Source organism: Fundulus heteroclitus, chromosome 12 (genome assembly GCF_011125445.2).
Source record: "Fundulus heteroclitus isolate FHET01 chromosome 12, MU-UCD_Fhet_4.1, whole genome shotgun sequence".
NCBI lineage: Eukaryota > Metazoa > Chordata > Actinopteri > Cyprinodontiformes > Fundulidae > Fundulus > Fundulus heteroclitus.
Genome location: NC_046372.1, coordinates 37,558,353 through 37,577,092, shown reverse-complemented (window position 1 = coordinate 37,577,092; position 18,740 = coordinate 37,558,353). Strand labels below are relative to the sequence as shown.

The 18,740-nt window shown below is 44.4% G+C and overlaps 1 protein-coding gene across 1 annotated transcript in view; it reads right to left on the bottom strand.

Moving 5' to 3' along the window:
• Positions 1-18,740, bottom strand: part of ncor2 (nuclear receptor corepressor 2) — a gene marked incomplete in the record, with an annotated part of 132,004 nt that overhangs the window by 33,287 nt on the left and 79,977 nt on the right. The window contains 5 exon segments of the mRNA XM_036144553.1: positions 4,340-4,769; positions 6,614-6,752; positions 6,849-6,991; positions 14,135-14,197; positions 16,484-16,644. Of these exon segments, the coding sequence (XP_036000446.1) occupies positions 4,340-4,769; positions 6,614-6,752; positions 6,849-6,991; positions 14,135-14,197; positions 16,484-16,644 (936 nt within the window).

Sequence of the window (18,740 nt, the reverse complement as noted above, 5' to 3'; positions counted from 1 at the left end):
ATGATTAATCTGGAATACATCTGCACTTGAGTTGCGACTGGTCTATATGATTCGATTGAAAATACGTTTTTTTTTTTATTATTGTAAAGTGACTTGAGATGACTTACTTGAACTCCTCCACTAGGGGCAGGACATCCTCCCCAACCCGGAGAAGGCACTCTACCCTTTTCCGGTTCAAGACCATGGTCTCAGATTTGGAGGCACTGATTTTCATCCCGGCCGCTTCGCACTCTGCTGCAAACCGCTCCAGTGAGAGCTGTAGGTCACGCCCTGATGAAGCCAATAGGACCACGTCATCCGCGAATAGCAGAGACGCAATCCTAAGGCCACCAAAACGGATCCCCTCAACACCTTGGCTGCGCCTAGAAATTCTGTCCATAAAAGTTATGAACAGAATCGGTGACAAAGGGCAACCTTGGCGGAGTCCAACTCTCACCGGAAACGAGTCCGACTTACTGCCGGTGCAGCGTCTGCTGTGAAGCGGGCGCTGTACCGATCCGTTGTGGTGAAGAGAGAGCTGAGCCAAAAGGCAAAGCTCTCGATTTACCGGTCGATCTACGTTTCTACCCTCATCTATGGTCACGAGCTTTGGGTCGTGACTGAAAGAACGAGATCCCGGATACAAGCGGCTGAAATGAGTTTTCTCCGTAGTGTGTCTGGGCTCTCCCTTAGAGATAGGGTGAGGAGCTCAGTCATCCGGGGAGGACTCAGAGTAGAGCCGCTGCTCCTCCACATAGAGAGGAGCCAGTTGAGGTGGCTCGGGCATCTGGTTAGGATGCCTCCTGGACGCCTCCCTGGTGAGGTGTTCCGGGCACGTCCCACCGGGAGGAGGCCCAGGGGAAGACCCAGGACACGCTGGAGGGACTATGTCCCCCGGCTGGCCTGGGAACACCTTGGGATTCCTCCTGAGGAGCTGGCCCAAGTGGCTGGGGAGAGGGACGTCTGGGCCTCCCTACTGAAGCTGCTACCCCCGCGACCCGACCCCAGATAAGCGGAAGAAGACGGACGGACGGACTTGAGATGACCTGTGCCGTGAGTTGCCGCCATAAAAATAAACTGGGCTGAATTGATAGACGCAGCAATGCGTAAATGCAAATATTCCTGGAATGCCTTCATCTTCTGTTGGATTCAAAAGTAGTATCCTTATCAGGGAACAGCCAACTGGTGTATTTTTTTTATATAATACAACGTTTACGCAAAAAGTACCTTTGTGTGTGTTTGGAGTGACAGAGGCCAGTGTCTATGCAGTTATGATGGGGGTCATAATTTGGCTGATTTAATCTGGATCCCAATTTTTTCTGCACACTTTTATATTAAAATATACAAAGTACTCTCCTGAGTTTTATATTAACACAGGCTTCATTTGTGTGTATAGACACACATTTGTCAAATTTGTCTGATTACTTAAGGTTTAAGCGTACAAAGCCAAGAACATATGCTGTAGGTGGACAGTCTGCCTGTTGTTCAGCAAACTCTCAGTATGATCAGCTTGGCCTGAGTTGCTATTTATTTTGTAATAAAAATTGTAACAAAAAGAGCTGAACATTGGATTGTTGTAGTAATAATTTAGGAGAGATTTCAGACAACAGCCTTTGGAGCTCTACAGGGGAGAAAGGAGCTTCGGTGAACAACAGGAAGGGTAAATCACTTACTGTATTTTTCGAACTATAAAGCGCACTTAAAATCACTTATAATCCGGTGCGCCTTATATATATGATTACCGTTGTGCTTACTGACTGATTTTATGGGGTACAATGTGCTCAAAAATCTGTTAAAAATCTTTGGCTAGCAACGACGCCGCTCCACTTAATGGATATTCGGCGCATTACGCCACGCTGTGTCACTACCTGATTGGCCCCATAACAGGACCCCTAAGATGTCTATAAGACTGCCTGACTATAACGTCTAAACTAGAAGTGCATTCATGTAACGCAGTCCGCACCCGGAGTACACACTTGCAACAATAAACCTAGGAAGTTAATTCAATATGAAAGTTTATTTTGGCTTTATGTTAGAAACAGGGCAGTGTAGTCCATCTACTCTTTCCTTCTGACAGAGACGGATAGCTCTCCCTTTGAAGAGTGATATTACACTCTTGGGAGGAATATTTAAAGCGTTCGAAAAATATGGTAAGCAAAGCGGCTGTGTTTTAGGAGCTTTACAGATGTCAACCTTTATGTGTCACAGAAATGTTGGAAGACTTTGATACAAGGCAGAAAATATTTCTAATCTTAAAGCTCCCAGAGGAACAACAGTTACATGTGGGGCTCCTAGCTGTGAAACTCACACTGATTGCTAAAAAACCCTTTAAAAGTATTAAAATGTAACCCTTTTTAATTTTGTTGCATTAAAGCAATGAAATGATATTGTATCACTTGGTTTCATTTACCAATGGTGTTACATAGCCTCTGCCCATGAATGATGACGGCAGAGAGGCTGGGAAATTTACAGCACAGGCAATTATTTTTTGCTGTCTGCTGCAACCTTTCAGACTGTTTTAGCATCATCTTCCCCCTCCAACAAGCTCCCAGAGTCAACAGCAGGAACGTTTAGATTACGGTTACATTCGGAAACCATGCTGCGGCCTCCAAAGGGCAAGAAATTCAGGCAGAATAACAGACAGTGACTGTGCAATTTATTCATATTAGCTTTAACGACACAGTGGCTTTAAACACCACTGACGCTTCAAGTAAACGCTTTCTGGATCAAAAGAACTGACGGATATTTTAGCTCAGAAATCAGGATTGGACGATGAACTCACTGCGGATCAAAACATCTCGGAAATTGGCAAAAATCAAAATCCGCCCGGTCAAACCTCGAAGAAAACCGCAATCAGTATTCTGCCATTAAAATCTTCATCGTTGCATCTCTGGGGAAATAAATACCGTATTTTTTGGACCATAACGCGCACCGCATTATAAATATTCTTCCCAAGTGTGTAATATTGCTCTGCCCCTCCCCCGTACACAGCTCTCTCCTTAGAAGGACAGCTATCCGTCTCTGTCCGGAGGACAGAGTAGTTGGACTACACTCGCCTGTTTCCAACTAAAGACCAAAATAAACATAACTAGGTTTATTGTTGCTAGCGTGTACTCCGGGCGCGGGCTGCCATACATTAATGCAGTTCTAGTTTAGACATTACAGTCAGGCAGTCTCGTAGACACCTCAGGGGTCCTGTTACGGTGCGAGCAGGTAGTGACACAGTATACCATAGTGCTCCGGATTTCCATTGAGCGCAGCGGCTTTGTTGCTAACCAAAGTCGTGCTTACACATTTTGACAGATTTTTGGGCGCATTGTACCACATAAAATCTGTCGGTGAGCACAACAAATACGGTAATCATACATAAAGCACAATGACAATTTTTGAGAACCTTTAAGAATTTTAAGTGCGCCTTATAGTCTGAAAAATAAGGTAAGTGTACTAACGAATGCGCCATAACAATATGATGCAGAAGGTACTTGCAAGCCGGCTCTGATTTGTGACATGCAAACAGACCATAGTAGCTTATGGCATTGTAAGCAATTTTCAACGTAGCTCTATTGACAGCGTCGGGTCTTATAGCTGTAATATTATCGTACTCATCGCACAGCGGTAAGCAGCGTATGCAGCCTCAGACTGTGGTAGAGATGCACACACAAAAAAAAAAACAAGAGTGTATAACACATCAGCTGAAAACACAACAACGTCTGATTCAAAGACACACTTTGAAGCACACAGCACAGGAATACTAAGGCAAATACGCACGCACACACACATGCACGCACAAACACACACACATTCCCTCCCTCCTATTGTTTGCTTTGGCAGAGAGGGCAACATTTCCCTCAGCTCTGCCAGTACACGCAGTCTGCTGTCATGGAAAAAAAAATTGAACAAACACCGCGTTAACAGGACTAATCATTCCTCCCACGAACTTTGACACTCATTTGTTCTGGCCTCATTCACAGACTCGCACCCACACACACACACACACACACACACACACACACAACGTATATTCACGGCAAATATATTTTTCATTCATTTAAAGCAAAAGTAAAATCCGTGGCTGACGGGAAGGAGCAACCTGTGGCACATACACACAAGTGGCTGGACAAATATGGTATCCCTGCTGTACAGTGTAGCTAGGCAACTAATATCACTTCAAAACCCTGACTGCTTTGTTTTCTAGTGTTTGCTGTGGCAGAGCAGAGAAGTAGGACACCCAGAGAGAAACATCAAAATCAACCGCCCTTTGACAAAGATAATAAACGAGGAGAGAACGTCAAATGTTCTACACTCCTTTTAATTTTTAATTTTTTTTTTTTTTTACAACAAATCAAATCCTAACTCTCACCTTTTCTTATCCGTGTTATCCGTCTCCTCCACCTCATCGGCACTGCAAGTGGCACTAGAGTCACTGTCTCCATGCAGACCTGCTTTGGTCACATGCTCCTTCTTGGAGCTCTTGGTGGAGGTTTTAACTTCCTCCTTCTCGACTCTTGGAGGTTTTTTATCCGTGGCATCACTGGGGGGTACCGGTTGTGGCTCCTCTTTGTTGGACTCCCCTGTTTCAGTCTTTATCTCCTGCTTAATAGTAGACTCTGCCTCTTCCTTGACCGGAGGCTTGTCATCCCCTGCCTGGCCCATGCCTGACTGATCCTCCTCCCTCTCCTCCGGGTTGGAGCTGCCCTTAGGCCTACTGGTCCCTTCCTCTTTAGCCTTGCTGTCCTCAGAGGAGTGTGGCGAGGGCAGGCTCTCTGTGTCCGAGCTGTTGTTTGCTCCACCTGGGCGAGAGCGGACAAAAAGATGCAGAGATTAGGACTTATACTGTAAATCATTTTATGTCCCTCTAACCCCTTTCTCCCCCCGTCTCCATCTGCTAGACCAGATTCTTCACAATGCCAGTCTCCTGAATAATCAGGTTTCAGCATACAATAAAGGGGGAACATAAAACCAACTGGGGCGATGGATGTAACCTCCTGAGGATTCACCACTCTGCTGTGAAAATACAGCACCTAGTCTGCAGAAAGTTGCAGCTGCTGAATATGATTAACTCAGTGGGTTTTTGCTGTTAAATTCCACACTTTTCAGTGTTTGCGTAAGTTCATTTGTTTTACCTCCACAGTATAACGCGTGAAAAGAAATGTATAACTTAGCACATTGCCGATGTCTTGCGTGAATGTTTTGTCAAAATTAGTAGCAGGAAGACCCCTCACAATTATTGCAGGCTTCATGGGTTTCTGTGCAGTAGATTATGTAAACAGAAAGAATTATGACTAAATTGTAGGCTGCCCAATCTTATATAGGTCACAGGGATGCCTGTTAATTTATGATCAAATTTTAGAGTTGTCAAAAATAATCCATATTTCAATAGAGTCAATATTAGAAAAATAAATTCTTCAAAGATACTAATTTGTGTCTAAATCAATACAAACGAACCCATACACATTCCCTGTAGCCGCTCACCTGACCAAAACAATGAGCCGCTGTTGGAAGTGTTCCAATCTGCTAACATGGCGAGCAGATGCAGGTAAAATAATTTTTAAAAACAAGCACAACTCAACTTTCTTCAGCTGACAAGGCATCCAAAAGCATTGTTTGGATAAAACTATCCCTATAAAGACAATAGACAGGGAAAAAAAATAAATGGGAAAAGATGAAACATGCTAGCTGTGCTAACGCTACAACACACATGTTTGAGAACAACATAAGCAGGTCAGTAAAGCTCCTGTATCTGCAACAGTGGAGCAGGAAACCTCCTGGACGACAAAGTTAAGGCCATCTTTTTGATATTAGCGTCACGGACGCAGATGGCCCAATGAAGGTGTTCTGACGGTATGAGCTATGTGGCCAAAGTTGCGCTCTCCCGGTGTGCACTTTCTGAGTCATGCAAGCTGACAGAGCAGAAAAAAGTAGGAACCCGTAGCAATCAACCCTGCTGCTGTTGCTGATCGCTAAAAATAAATATAAAGCAAAATTACCAGAAATACAGAAGCTGTAGAAGGCTGCTACTGAGTAGATTTGCATGGACCGGTTCCTCGTTTACACTGTGAAAATGTTGTCTATACGTCACATCCAAGTTTGTTATATAAACACATTTTATTTTGGTAGATAATGATTCTTTATTAGTCTGTCGCTAGAAAAATGTGTTTGTATAAACAACAAATTGACAGGCAAATGAAAGCACACAACTGCACACTAAACCAATCGCATGACTGAATCAAAGGTACATGCTTCCATAAACGATATTAACATTTATACTATTAGTGGCATCTGGTCTACTGGTTTTCCAAACAGGGCATGACGGCTGAATTCTGTTCTGCTTATTGGTTTTGTCCTAATTAAGGAAGTCACTACATTAACATATTGCAGCTATTAATATGTTTTGCTCTTAACTAGAAATAACTGTGCCTTCAAAAATGTTGCTGCACCAAGAACGATGATGAGTATCGAGTATTTTTCTTAGTATTGGTATCAAGTTAGAAATTTTTGTGGCGTTGCCCTTATAATATATTTATCAATACTCCAAAACTAAAAGTAGTTTTGGGAGACACATTGAATGATTTCCCACTTGTTTTCCTCAATTAACAAGTTATCCTTCTGGATGATGCTCCTAGGAATGATTTACCTTCTCCATCTTCAGGAGCTTCCTCTTCGTTGCAGCTGGCTCCTGAGCCCTCATTCTCCTCCTCTTCTGCAGGATATGGAGCACTGGCCTCTTCGTTCTGCGAGGCTTTTCCCCTCCGACGGGCCTTTCGCTCTTTCTCCTGGGTTAAAACAGGAACCGGCTTCACATAAAACCCCACAGACGCAATCAAAGCACAAACATCATGCACTGTGTGAAGAAGGCATGGCTTGCTCACCGATTTCATTTTATGCTGCTGCAGAATCTCATCCAGTTTCTGCCTCTTCTTGTAATTGAAGTAGAAGTTTTTGCACTGCGACACGGTTTTAGATCCCACCATCTTTGAGATGGCGGACCAATTCCTACCATACTGGAGAAGGCCTGGAATCAACAAGTGGACAGGTGAAGGGATTAGGGTCGGACAAAATCAAAGGGCGACAGATGTCAAGAAAGCTGTTTAACGTTATATGCAAAGGGAACTCTTAAACATAGGATCATTTGTTTTTGCCATATGAACATTGGCAGCTAAAAATCTGCAATGCAGAAGGGAGAGCCATTCATAGCAAAGAGATTCTCTCCACCAGGAGGCCAAACCATCCCTCTAAGAAGCCCAAACACATCGTAAACTAGGCTACTTTTAGGCAATCTGTCAGCAGCATTAAGGCCAGATGGCTTAAACTTCCTAAACAGAGTAGGTTGCATCTACGATGACCAAGGAGTAAACGATATGGGCATAATGCGGTAGGTGGACCATCAGTCACACCAGTGACATCAGTAACTCTCCCCTCTGGGGTCATATTTATAACTGACTTTGATGTGACCCAATTCCAAGAAACTCAAGTCCTTTACCCAGTCAAGCACATGATTGTGTCTTACACAAGAGTCAACAGGCACCCGCTGGGCCCGAGCTGTGATAGATCAACCTGTCAGGAAACACACAAGCTCCCTTACGCGCGCACGTAAACGATCACAGTGTATATGTGCTAAAAGAAGAGCTATAGTGAGCGGTCGCAGTGTGTAAGTCCTAGTGAGAAAGACCGTGTAGAATGTGCTCCGGCCCCCCCCTCCACCCAGAGTCCGCAGTTAGCCAAAGGCAGCTCATTAACTGTGTGTGTTGTAAGAGGCTTAGTTTACACCACCCACTTGCTTCCTGTGCCAGCCTGACAGGTCTTGGCAACAGGAAAGATTCTTGAAAGGTTGTTGGGGGGGAGGGAGGAGTGGGGGGGGTGTTATTAACAGGCACAGAGCCAGCACATCTTGGGATAACCTTGGATAAGGGTTCACAGGTCTCTGCATCTCATCGCTTAATGGAGCTGGTAAGGCGGGAGGAAGCTGCAGAAGAAGGAAAGACGGCCGTTTACAGCCCGGTCAATTCCCTTCATGCTAACTCAACCACATCCGCAATAAGATTATCATCAACAGCTGATTTAAGAGTTGGACTACCGTTTAAGAATTACTGCAAGATTATATATAGGGGCTTTTTTTTAAGTCTGTTTTGTTCAAAGGCATATTTACAGCAAGAGATTCATGGAGAAATCGGCTGCTGATTAGTTTAGCATTTGACCAGCCACTCTGAAAATAGAGAATATTGGGGAACTCAAACTGGTGCTGCCTGCTTTAACCTTTGCAGCCTTGGCTGTTTCATACCTGATGTTTCGGTTATTTAGCTTTGACAACCCATGATTTAAAGCACTTTTCTATATTCTACTGAGCGCTCGCTGTACAGAAAATGCTTACGTAACTCCAATAAATAATCTCTGGCAGCAGGAAGTCGTGTAAAGTTATTTTGAGTTGATCTGGAGTCCAATTCCAAGTCAAATATTAGCAAACAAGCTGGGCCAAACATGGATCAGAACCACAGAAAATGGGAATAGAGTAATCCAAACTTTTTAAATAATGTAGGATTGAAATTAATTATGTGTGAGAATTTAACTTTTTTTCCCTTCACAGTTCATAAAAACCAACAAAAGAAAAATAATCCCACACTCTATGTAATAGACTCGTTTATATAGCATGCTCGTTTTTACTCGTTAAATAATGAGTAAAAATTGGTTTACACTTATGTTCTGGAAATGCAAACGGTACGAAAGGGGACACTGACTTCCTGTGTTTTTATAACTTGCACTGACAACAGTTTTCAGTGTGCACCCTGTTACTGAGTGAAGTAAGAATCAAAGTACGCTGTTTAGAAATCAAGTCAGAGACATGAAGGAACTTAAAGGGAAGCTGGACTTTCAACATTTTCTCTCGACTTTCTACATGTTAACACATGACGGATCGAGAGAAATCCAGACTCAATAAGATAATAGGAAGGCTAAACTTATCACTGCAAATCAGCCTTATTCAATAATTGTAAGATAGTCACGGCACTTTCTGGAATTGTAAAAGTTGCCTACCGTTTGGAAATCTCTAAAAGTAATGATCTAAATTTTTTTTGAACAAGGATAGCTCAGCTACTGATCTGCAATGTTAATCAAATGGCTGAATAAGCTTTCCTATACCTCACCAAGATCCGCGGAAACCACTCAGGTGTTTTGGAGCACGGTTGCATTTAAAAGTTGGAGGACATTAGCTCTCTAGGACCGGAGAGACCCCTGCTCGAGAATATGCACAGAGATCTGTGTTTTCCCAATGGTAAACCTACTAGTAGCAAGTTTTAATTATTTAATCACCCTGTTATCGTGTTCATGCACATAGTGTGACGTCGCCTCTGTCCCCAATTAATTACATACAAATTATAATAAAGGCCACTTGAGGCAGGAAGTCTAGAAAATAATATTTTGAATGATGTTTATATATCTTGTTACAATATACTTTTTAAAGAGAAAGCAGAATCAGCTAACAAATGGTCAGTGTTGCAAAAAAATAGAGATCCAAAATCAACCACTAGATTATTATCGCTGCTCCTTCACACAAATCTGAGACACATTCAGAATCCATAAAATCCCAATTTTTCTATTCTGTCTGCAGGGGCATTAGACGCCATGTGACCAGAGATCTGACGACCAAAGGCTAAAAGAAGAAAACAAAAATCTATTATTTACTGTCAATCTCTCTATTATGGCTCATTTGAGACGAGCTGTCAATAACAAACACAAAGAATCAGATTAAACTCTATTTTATGCCAGCGGGCTTTGCCAGAAAAGCATCCCTGGTAAAGAACAGCAACAAACTAGTTTGTCTAACTCCCTCCATGAGGACCAAGACATGTGACAAACATTAACCTTTTACAGCCATCCCGCAAGCAGAGAGGAGGGGGATTCCATCGCCCTAAAAGTACCTCGTTACCCAACATGCTCAAAGGCACCATTACAGACCAAATATGCATATTTAACTAAGTCAGAGAAACTCTTTGCGGCACACTTTGAAGCTAAAACAATAAGAGAGGTTAATTTACTGAAAGTGAAAGATCCCTTTGTCCTGACACCTAGCGGCCTATAGTTGATCTAATCATAAGCACAACACAAATCAGCCCTGGTTGACTCACAACCTTAGCTGCAGCCGGAGCACACATGGCACAAACATCCAATAAGCAGCAGCCATACTGAAACAGGTGGTGGCTTCACACCCAATCACAAAACTCTCTTCCCGTTAGCTCCTCCCCAAGAAAGTCCAATCAACACCTGGCGCAGCCAGAAAGTTGTTGTTCCTGTCTGTCACATGCCTGCTCTCACTTCAGCCGCCGATCTGTGGCCCTGCGCCCGGGGTGACGCTATCAGGCGCTCTGGTCTTCACAGGTCCAGCTTGGAAGCTCCTCTGGGGCTGGGCCTTCCGATCCACAGCAGGCGAGATGAAAACAGCTCGGCCGCTGCGCTCTTCCTGCCAGCTGGCTGGAAACTTGAGCCGGTGTCAGGTTGACATGCTCCGAAATGGCACATGCTCCTAGCCTCCCTCTCTTTTTCCTCCCGCTAACGTTCCTCCCAGGGCTCCGGTAAGTGTTGCTGTGCCGTTTTGTGCTGCGTCTCTCCCCAATGGCGGTCGTCTGAGAAGACTTCCACAGGAAAGTGGGACTGTGGGGCGGTGCTCTGTGCTCAGCCTCTCTCTCCCTCATCTGATCTCTCCTATCTTTTTTTTTCCCTCCCTCCTCCCTCCTCCCTCCCTCTTTCCGTCAGTCTGACCCGCCCCTCGCCTGGCTCTGCCAGCAGGCACGGCGGCGCGCACGCACACACTGGAGCGGACACAAACGCATGAGTGAGTACAAACTCGCTAGAACTCCCCCTCCCCACACACCTCACCCCTCTCCCTCCCTCCCGCCGTCTCTCTTGTTAATACTCTTGCACACAGACACAAACACACATTCAGGCAGTCCAAGAGTAAACAGAGAGCAGCTAGGGAGAGGAAAGAGATAGAGAGGGAGCCCAGCCACGGAGACGGAGAGACAATGGAGAAAGGGAAAGGAAAGGATACAGAAGTGGAGGGCGAGCACAGAGGAGAGGAGAGAAAGGAGTTGATGTTGATACCATGAGAAAGCATAAAGGCTTTCACATTTTTCCTGACTGACCTGCTTTTCATCTCGAATGTGACCCCTTCAGTTTATAACAACACAGAGCGAGGGGGAGTTGGAGGGAGCAAGGGAGGGAGGAGGAGGAGGGAGACTGGAGGGGGGGGTGTTTGCCAAATCTTCCACAGCTCTTGCCAATCTGGGCCACTGCCACCTTCTAACCCAGAGACAGGAGCGGGAGGCAGAGCTGCGGTGGAGCACTACAGAAAGGGGAGATAACACAGCCTCCTCTACCTGCTGCTCCTTTAAATGGGCTCCTCCTGCACCACAGCAAAAGCTGGCAGATCAGCGCGCCTACAGAAACCCCCCGGCCAAGAAAGCCGCACATGAGACCAAGGGCACACAAACACAACCTTTGCCACAGCTTGCACACACAAAGGCAGGCAGAGCCGGAGGCTTTGAAACTGAAGCACCAGAACGTCAACCTGTTGCTAGAGATGCACAAATCAAACAACCCGAGGTAGGAATAGGCTGATTCTCCCTTGATTGGCAGTAAAATACTGTAGAATCTGATTTATCATCACCCCCCACCCCCCCAATTCATTAAATATCAAAACTAAGAACTCCCATCATTTGCATGATATAAATTCAATAACTAACCACAAGTACTTTGAAGTGCTTTCTCAAATTTAACAAAAACAGGTAAAATATCGGAAGAGCTGTTTATCTTTTGATACATTTTTCTGCTCAAAACTAGAACCTCTATCAAATAACATGCAGCACATTTGCTCTTCTATGTGCACTGGTCCTAAGGGGGGAGGGATTACATAAAAAAAATATCAGTGCACCTCTACCCTTCTACCATCTGAGCAGTGTGGCACATAGTCATCGCTTAAGGCTAAACTGGCTGGCAACAACACGCTGGAGCACCGGTGTTCTGCCAAGAACTGTAATGTCATTATTCAGAGCTGGTTAGCTCAAGGGGATAAATACAATAGCATCAGGACACCTAAGCCTCTTTAAAACATATACATATCAAGCACATGACTGGGGAAAACATCCTGATCAGGCTCTTTGGGACGCTGCAGAAAACAGACGGAGGACGGTAGCGACGCTCGGTGTCTCGGAAACGAGGCTCTCCCTTCAGGCAGGTTAGAGGACGGTTGTAAGAAGTGATGAAAAACGGTAGGAGCAGCTCCTCCTCTCCAGCTCTGCTGAACTGTAGCTGGAGTCCTGTGTTTGTGGTTACATAAGCCCTTCATAGAAGCCCCGCTTCGGCTGAGCTGCCAGGCTAATCCTCTGGGATGGAGTGCCCCACTAATCCCACGGCAGGAGAATGGAACTGAAGACATTAACCAGGATTACTACACAGGACCGTGTTCAAGCAAGGCCAGCGGCAGTTATCACTAAATAACCTCGTAACTCACAAAAAAGAAAAGGGGGAAGAAAAAAAAAAAAAAACAGGCCAGTCCGCAGGAGACACTACCTATAGATAAGCAGATGTAAAGTCAATCTCACTTCGGAGGGAAATTTCTGCTGAAGGACAAATAATGAGAGGAAGCAGGCAAAGGCCAAACGATATAATGAGACGCTCCATATGCAAAAACCCCCAAAATACCCGCTACATCAGGAAATGCTGAGTGATGCCGGAATCTAATTTAACGCTAAAAACCGGATATAAAGAACAAGAGATGCAGCGTACGATTGGGACCGAGCGATCTTCGGCTCAGTCCAGCCCTGGCCAACCGGTGGGAAACTTAAAGAGCCTTTAAAATAAAAGTCCTTCTCCGATCAGAGAATGATCCATACCTAAGTGCTAACGGGTAGTGCTAATCACAATTCTGCAGCGTGGAAGCTGTTACCGAGGGACGTCAACTCTATTTTCTGTATCCATAAGATGTTTTAAATAAAGTCAGGGGAACCCGACAAACGTAAAAACTCTAGCATGTTTCTACAAGAGAGCAAGACTTCTAGCAGATAACAGGAAGGCTTAATGGAGTTCAGCAAAATGACTTTTATGCATGAGGGAGATTTCAACCTCTTATTTGTTACTGAACACTTGGAAACGTTGGCAGCGTCTGGGGAAACTCAGCGGCTCCAGAGACTAGACCCAGAGGCTGCTCTTTTAGCAATGTGAGCTGCACCAGCCACACTAGTCACCAATATAGACCTAAAAATATCAACTGCATCATCACGTTTTCTTTGTTTTACAATATCTTTAACATCCTGACACATAAATAAACGCAACACGCCGCTTTAAACAGTAACTGCTGATGGCTGCTATTCTTACATCTTCAAATATAATTGTTCATAAAGAGAGAGTGGAATCGGCCCGAGTTTATATCGGTAAATCAAAGCTTTGTAAAAACCAGAAAAACAGAGACTGGCCACAACATTCTCACTGGTGTATCTCTAGATAATAGGGAGGCATTTATTACACGCAGAAGGGTGGAAACTTACTGATATAAAGAGGCAAAATTAGATTCATTTAAGAAAAAATACAGTTGAGGGGAATTATCATTGAAGAAGAGCAGTGTGGAGAAGAGCTCAACGAATCTGAGCAGCTCAATCAATCAGTAACTGAGGTTCAAGCAATATACATATCAAATACTTTCAGAAAGCCTCATTCGCCGAGCTAGCGCCTAGGAAAACAGGCAGAAGGGCAATGACCCCTGCAAATCAGCCATAGGCTTTTGGGTAATCTTCAGTCAGGGACAATAAACAGCCAGAGTTAATGACTGCTGCATTTGCAGAGGCTGGCTGATAAGGGACAGACTTTACAGCCTCCCTGATAAAAGACAAGCTGCCTTGACCCACAGAGAAAGGGAAGCGGCTCCAAAGAGCAACAGCTCGCTTCCAGGCAGACGGAGAACTACACATGCACAGACACAACCTAGCAGCACGTGGCAGCTGCCGCCTCTCCAACAGGAAGTCACACCCGCGTTAAGTCGCCGAAGCTTTCAGGCAGCGCTCGGGCGGCTAACGTTCGTTTACCCGACACCGGCGTTACAATGCACGACGAGTCTGAAGACGCTACCCGCCACGGGAAGAAGGAGAAGAAAAAAAAGTCAAATCTGCTTTACCCCTTTTGGCTGTTTCCATCTCGTCTTCGGTCCAGCGAGAGCTCTCATTCATTTCCAGATTGGCTGTCAAAAAAAAAAAAAAAAAATAGAGAAGCAGCAAGTTAGAGAGGGTGGGAGGAGGCGGGGGAGAGGACAGTTGTCAGTTAGGGAGTGACTGACATTAGGAAAGGAAGAAGAGAACTTAATTGAAGAAGGGGGGAAAAAAAACAATAAAAGGACGGTGGGGGCAGGGCAGCTTGCAGTTTTTTTTTTTTTTTTTTGCCACAAGCACTGCAGCTTTGGTTGCTAAGGACTATTTGTTTTAGATGGAGGGGAGCAGGAAATCCAAGGAGAGAAGTCGGTTAATGATTATAGACATAACAACTGGCAGCCCTCCCTGCGCAGGCCATAAGCCAGGCTGCCAGAAGTGCTGCAGCCTGTACTTATATGTCCTCTGCACGGACTTGTGAAGGGCACAGAGGGGCCGCTTGGCAACGCTGGCAGCAGCAGAGCGAACAGCGGCGGGGCCGGGGGACTGCTCCCTGCTGCCCCCGCATCACCTGGGGAATCCCTGTCGACTGCGGCGTGCACACGGCTGCTGAAACATCACAAGTGCCGTGCTAGCCTGCAGCGAAGCTGTGAGGCGTATCCATGGCTGCGTTGCTATCTGGGGGACAACAAGGAAATCTAAATAGGGAAGACGCCGCTGATCAAGACTATTTGTCCTCAAACCATACTTCTTGTTTTTGAGAGAGAGAGACGACTTTAATTCATGCCAACTTTTGCTAAAAAGTTCTGAAATGGAGATGAAGAACAGAAGGAGGACAGAAGAACAACAGTACACTCTGGTGGTTCAGGACAGGAGGCTACCAGCAGATCACAGGTCACCCTGCCCTGCTGGAACCTGACAGAGGGATTTATTTTAATCACCAAACTTAGAAATCCTCCTTCATTCAAAATATTGTTATTTAAAAACGTATTTTTGCAGTTTATTCTTATGTTTTTTGACAGTACTTAATTCTGGTCGTCTTGTTCAGAAAACCAACTATTTGCCCTGGACTTTCAGGATTTCATGTTTACCTGAATCTACTTTTAAATTGCAATCTCCCTTTAAATGCAAGCCTCTTCTAGCAGGATAAGATAAGGTAGGCTTTATTGATCTCGCATTGGAGAAATTCACATGTCACGTCGGCTCAGAATCAGTAATCATAGGAAGAAGGTGTCAAGTAGGACGAGGTGCATCATATATATATACAGGGTTCCCACACCTTGGTGAACATCAAATTCAAGGACCTTTCAAGGACTTTCCAGGACAAATTTCCTCAAATTCAAGGACCACACATGGCGGCATTTACCTACTGTGACCGCTGAATAGGTTATCATATTTTAATACAATGCAAATTCAATAAAAGACTAAACGGCATAGAAGTTGTTGGGTCAGAAGCAATGCAAGAAAGTGGACTTAATTTATAGCCTACATTGATATTGATCATATTCATAGCCTACATTTATATCCACAGTACATGGCTATGCCATACTACATTACATATAAGATGTACATTAACCTACCGTTTCATGGAAATTCATGGAAAAAAAGTGCAGCATTGAGATGTTCAGAATTATATCAATTTGTTTCATCAACCTGCGCCGGGAATCCCGGCGCATGCGCGCTTCATTTGCAGTCTGGACGCTGAGGGTAAACATGCTGTGTCTCTGAATGCAGCGCTGAGAGGGACTCCTGCGGGAGCGCGAGAACGGGGTTGGGACGGGGGAGGCGCCCCACGGCAGGACCTGTCTCTGGAGGACAAGAGTAGGAACGATACGTGCTTTCACGTAAGAGTCTCCAAAAGTCGCTAGATTTGTCGCTAGTCGCTTTTTTGAAAAAGAGTCGCTGGAGGGGTCTGAAAAGTCGCTAAATATAGCGACAAAGTCGCTGAGTTGGCAACACTGCGTGAATGTAACCTATTGGACGCACGTAGGCCTAAACCGTAGCCTACCAACTAACGAAGAAGAGCGAACGTACTTTTACAAATTAAAAGTCTGCGGAATCAGCATAATTTTAAAAGATCGTGTGGTGGTAAAATAATGACACATGAGTCGTCATCCGTGTGAACTTTCAACCCCACAAAAAAATTCAAGGACTTTCAAGGACAAGGTGGTTTTTTTTGGCTGTTTTCTAGAACTTTCAAGGGCCTTGAATTAATTTTTTTAGATTCACAAACTTTCAAGGATTTCAAGGACCCGTGGGAACCCTGTATATACAGTGTGTCCTCGTTATACCATGGATTAAAAGGAGTAGGTAAGTAGAAGAGAATGATAAAATACAAAAAGAAATAAGGAAATACCACGGCGTGAACAACTCGGACTGACCTAGCTCGTTGTTGAGTGGCGGGGTGGTGGTCTCCTCCCCTTCGCTGTTCATGGAGCGGGTGTCGCGGCCTTTGCGGCGGCCCTGGCTGTTAGCTGTGCGTCTCCCCTTAAAAGCCACAGTGGGCTCCTTGTCCTCTGCATCTTCTCCAGAAGTGTCATCCCTGCATTTGAGAGAAACCAACAGTCTTAAATATCCGGTTTTAACGCTTCGAGCCACAGTTTTGAAAATTGTACGCATGTTTACAAGCTCAAAACTACACAGTTGGCGCCAAAAGGCACTCGGGCGATTCCCCCGGATGTACGGAGGTAGGTGCGTGAACCGAACATGAAAAATGCCAGCGTGGGTGAACACTTTTGCAAGGCACTCTACTGCTGCATATAAAAAAAATGTTTAGTTTCAAAAGGTTATAAACTCTTGGACAGTAAGATAACTTTGGGGACAAATCTGGATTGTGTACCATATGCCTACACTGCTCTTTCATTCTTTTTTTTTTTTTATTTTCAGGATAATTTATGGTGTGTCAGCACAATGGCAGGGAGGAGATGGCGACAAAGCTTCAGCCTCCGTCTCGTCCATTTATCTCCCCCCCCACTCCATTAATCTTGCCAAGGGGAGCTGGTAATGCTCTAAATATAGGCAGGCCAGCTGTGCCAGGGGTGACAGGCAGACAGCAGGGTGTGCAAAGAGCAATAGAGTCCCCGGGCCTCAGCCTGAGAACAAGGAGGCAATGGCCACTGGTTCAACATCATCATAATAACCATCGTCTTTACCAGCCCGTATATACACATGTATATAAGCTCTGAACTTAAAAGATCTGGCATCACAATAGAGATCAGGAAGGACCAGCAGCTGTTGAAAATGAATGAGAGTATGAATGAATGAATGAATGAATGAATGAATGAATGAATGAATGAATGAGGCATATTGTGGCTGGAGGTGCGGAAGTAAAGGTCAGATTTTAAAATCAACTCTAGCTAGCCAAAACCGAACCCATTCCTTTCATGTATTAAAATAACAGGTTATATATTAAGGCTGGATGATATAGAAAAAAGTACATTGATAAAAATGTATGCTGTTGCTTAATTACCAATTTTTAGATCAAACAAACCCTGAATTCAAACTTTATTGTAACTAATGTGTTCTCTGAACTCTTTGAAGGGGGCGGAGCTTGGTGACGGAGGGTTCCTGGGTCTGCGCTTGTGATTGGTTGGGAGGATGTAGTGACTGTAGTGTGAACCTGCATGATTGGCTAAAATGCAAAAGGAAGGAAAAGTGTTCTTCTATTGAACTTTTTATTGACCATCTTTTTTCTCTATAGCGCTACACGTTTATCGATTGGTATGTGTTGTTTTTGAATTATCGTCCAGCCCTATGTAAGTTATATATAACCTATTTTACTTTATTTAGCATCAGCAAACAGGCTTATATCCAAGGCAACTGGACTTTCACTCAGTTCTTTCTGAAAACGTGTCGACGCCTGTCCAGCAGTCTGTCAATTCTGGTGGCTCGCACTTGAGGGATTTATTTAGCACCCTATCAGGAAAACGTGAGACGCGATAGTATTTTCAGACTGACGATACAGGTTGAGCTAAATGGAAACGGTGAAGTATTCACCTATCAAGTATAACACTGTGACACCCACCCACTGGATGATATTCTGCTGGTTTTTCTTCTGCATTCAAAACAGCCCTGGCCCAGCAAGCGAGGGGGGACTACACTAGACCCCTAAAGGTCAGGGGGGCTTTAGGAGGCCAATTCAACCCCCTTTAGATCCATTGCTGTGCTCCTAAAACAATTCCTGAATTGTTCTGACTTTGTGGCAGCAAGCATCATTCTCCTGATAGAGGCTAAGCCAGGGGTGTCAAACATACGGCCCGCGGGCTGGATCCGGCCCGCCGAACAATTTAGTCCGGCCCTGGGGCTAAATGCATTATTATAAAAAATAATTTAAAAAAATATATATATTTTTTTTCCAGTGTCCTGTCTGGCAATGTGGCAATAAGATGCCACAAAGAGCTCATCAGATTTGACTTTCACAAGTGGAAAAGATAAAAGGAAGAGAATGATAAAACAATTATTGAAAAAAACATGTACTTCGTTTAATTGAAAATATGCAGTTCCTATATTGTCCACGAGGGGCGCTGTGTTTTAATTAGCACATTAAGCTTCATGTGTGGGAAAATTCAAATCATTTCTTAATTTTTATCTGTTTGATGTATTTTGTCATGCAGAACAGTGTTTTTAAGTTCCAAAAAA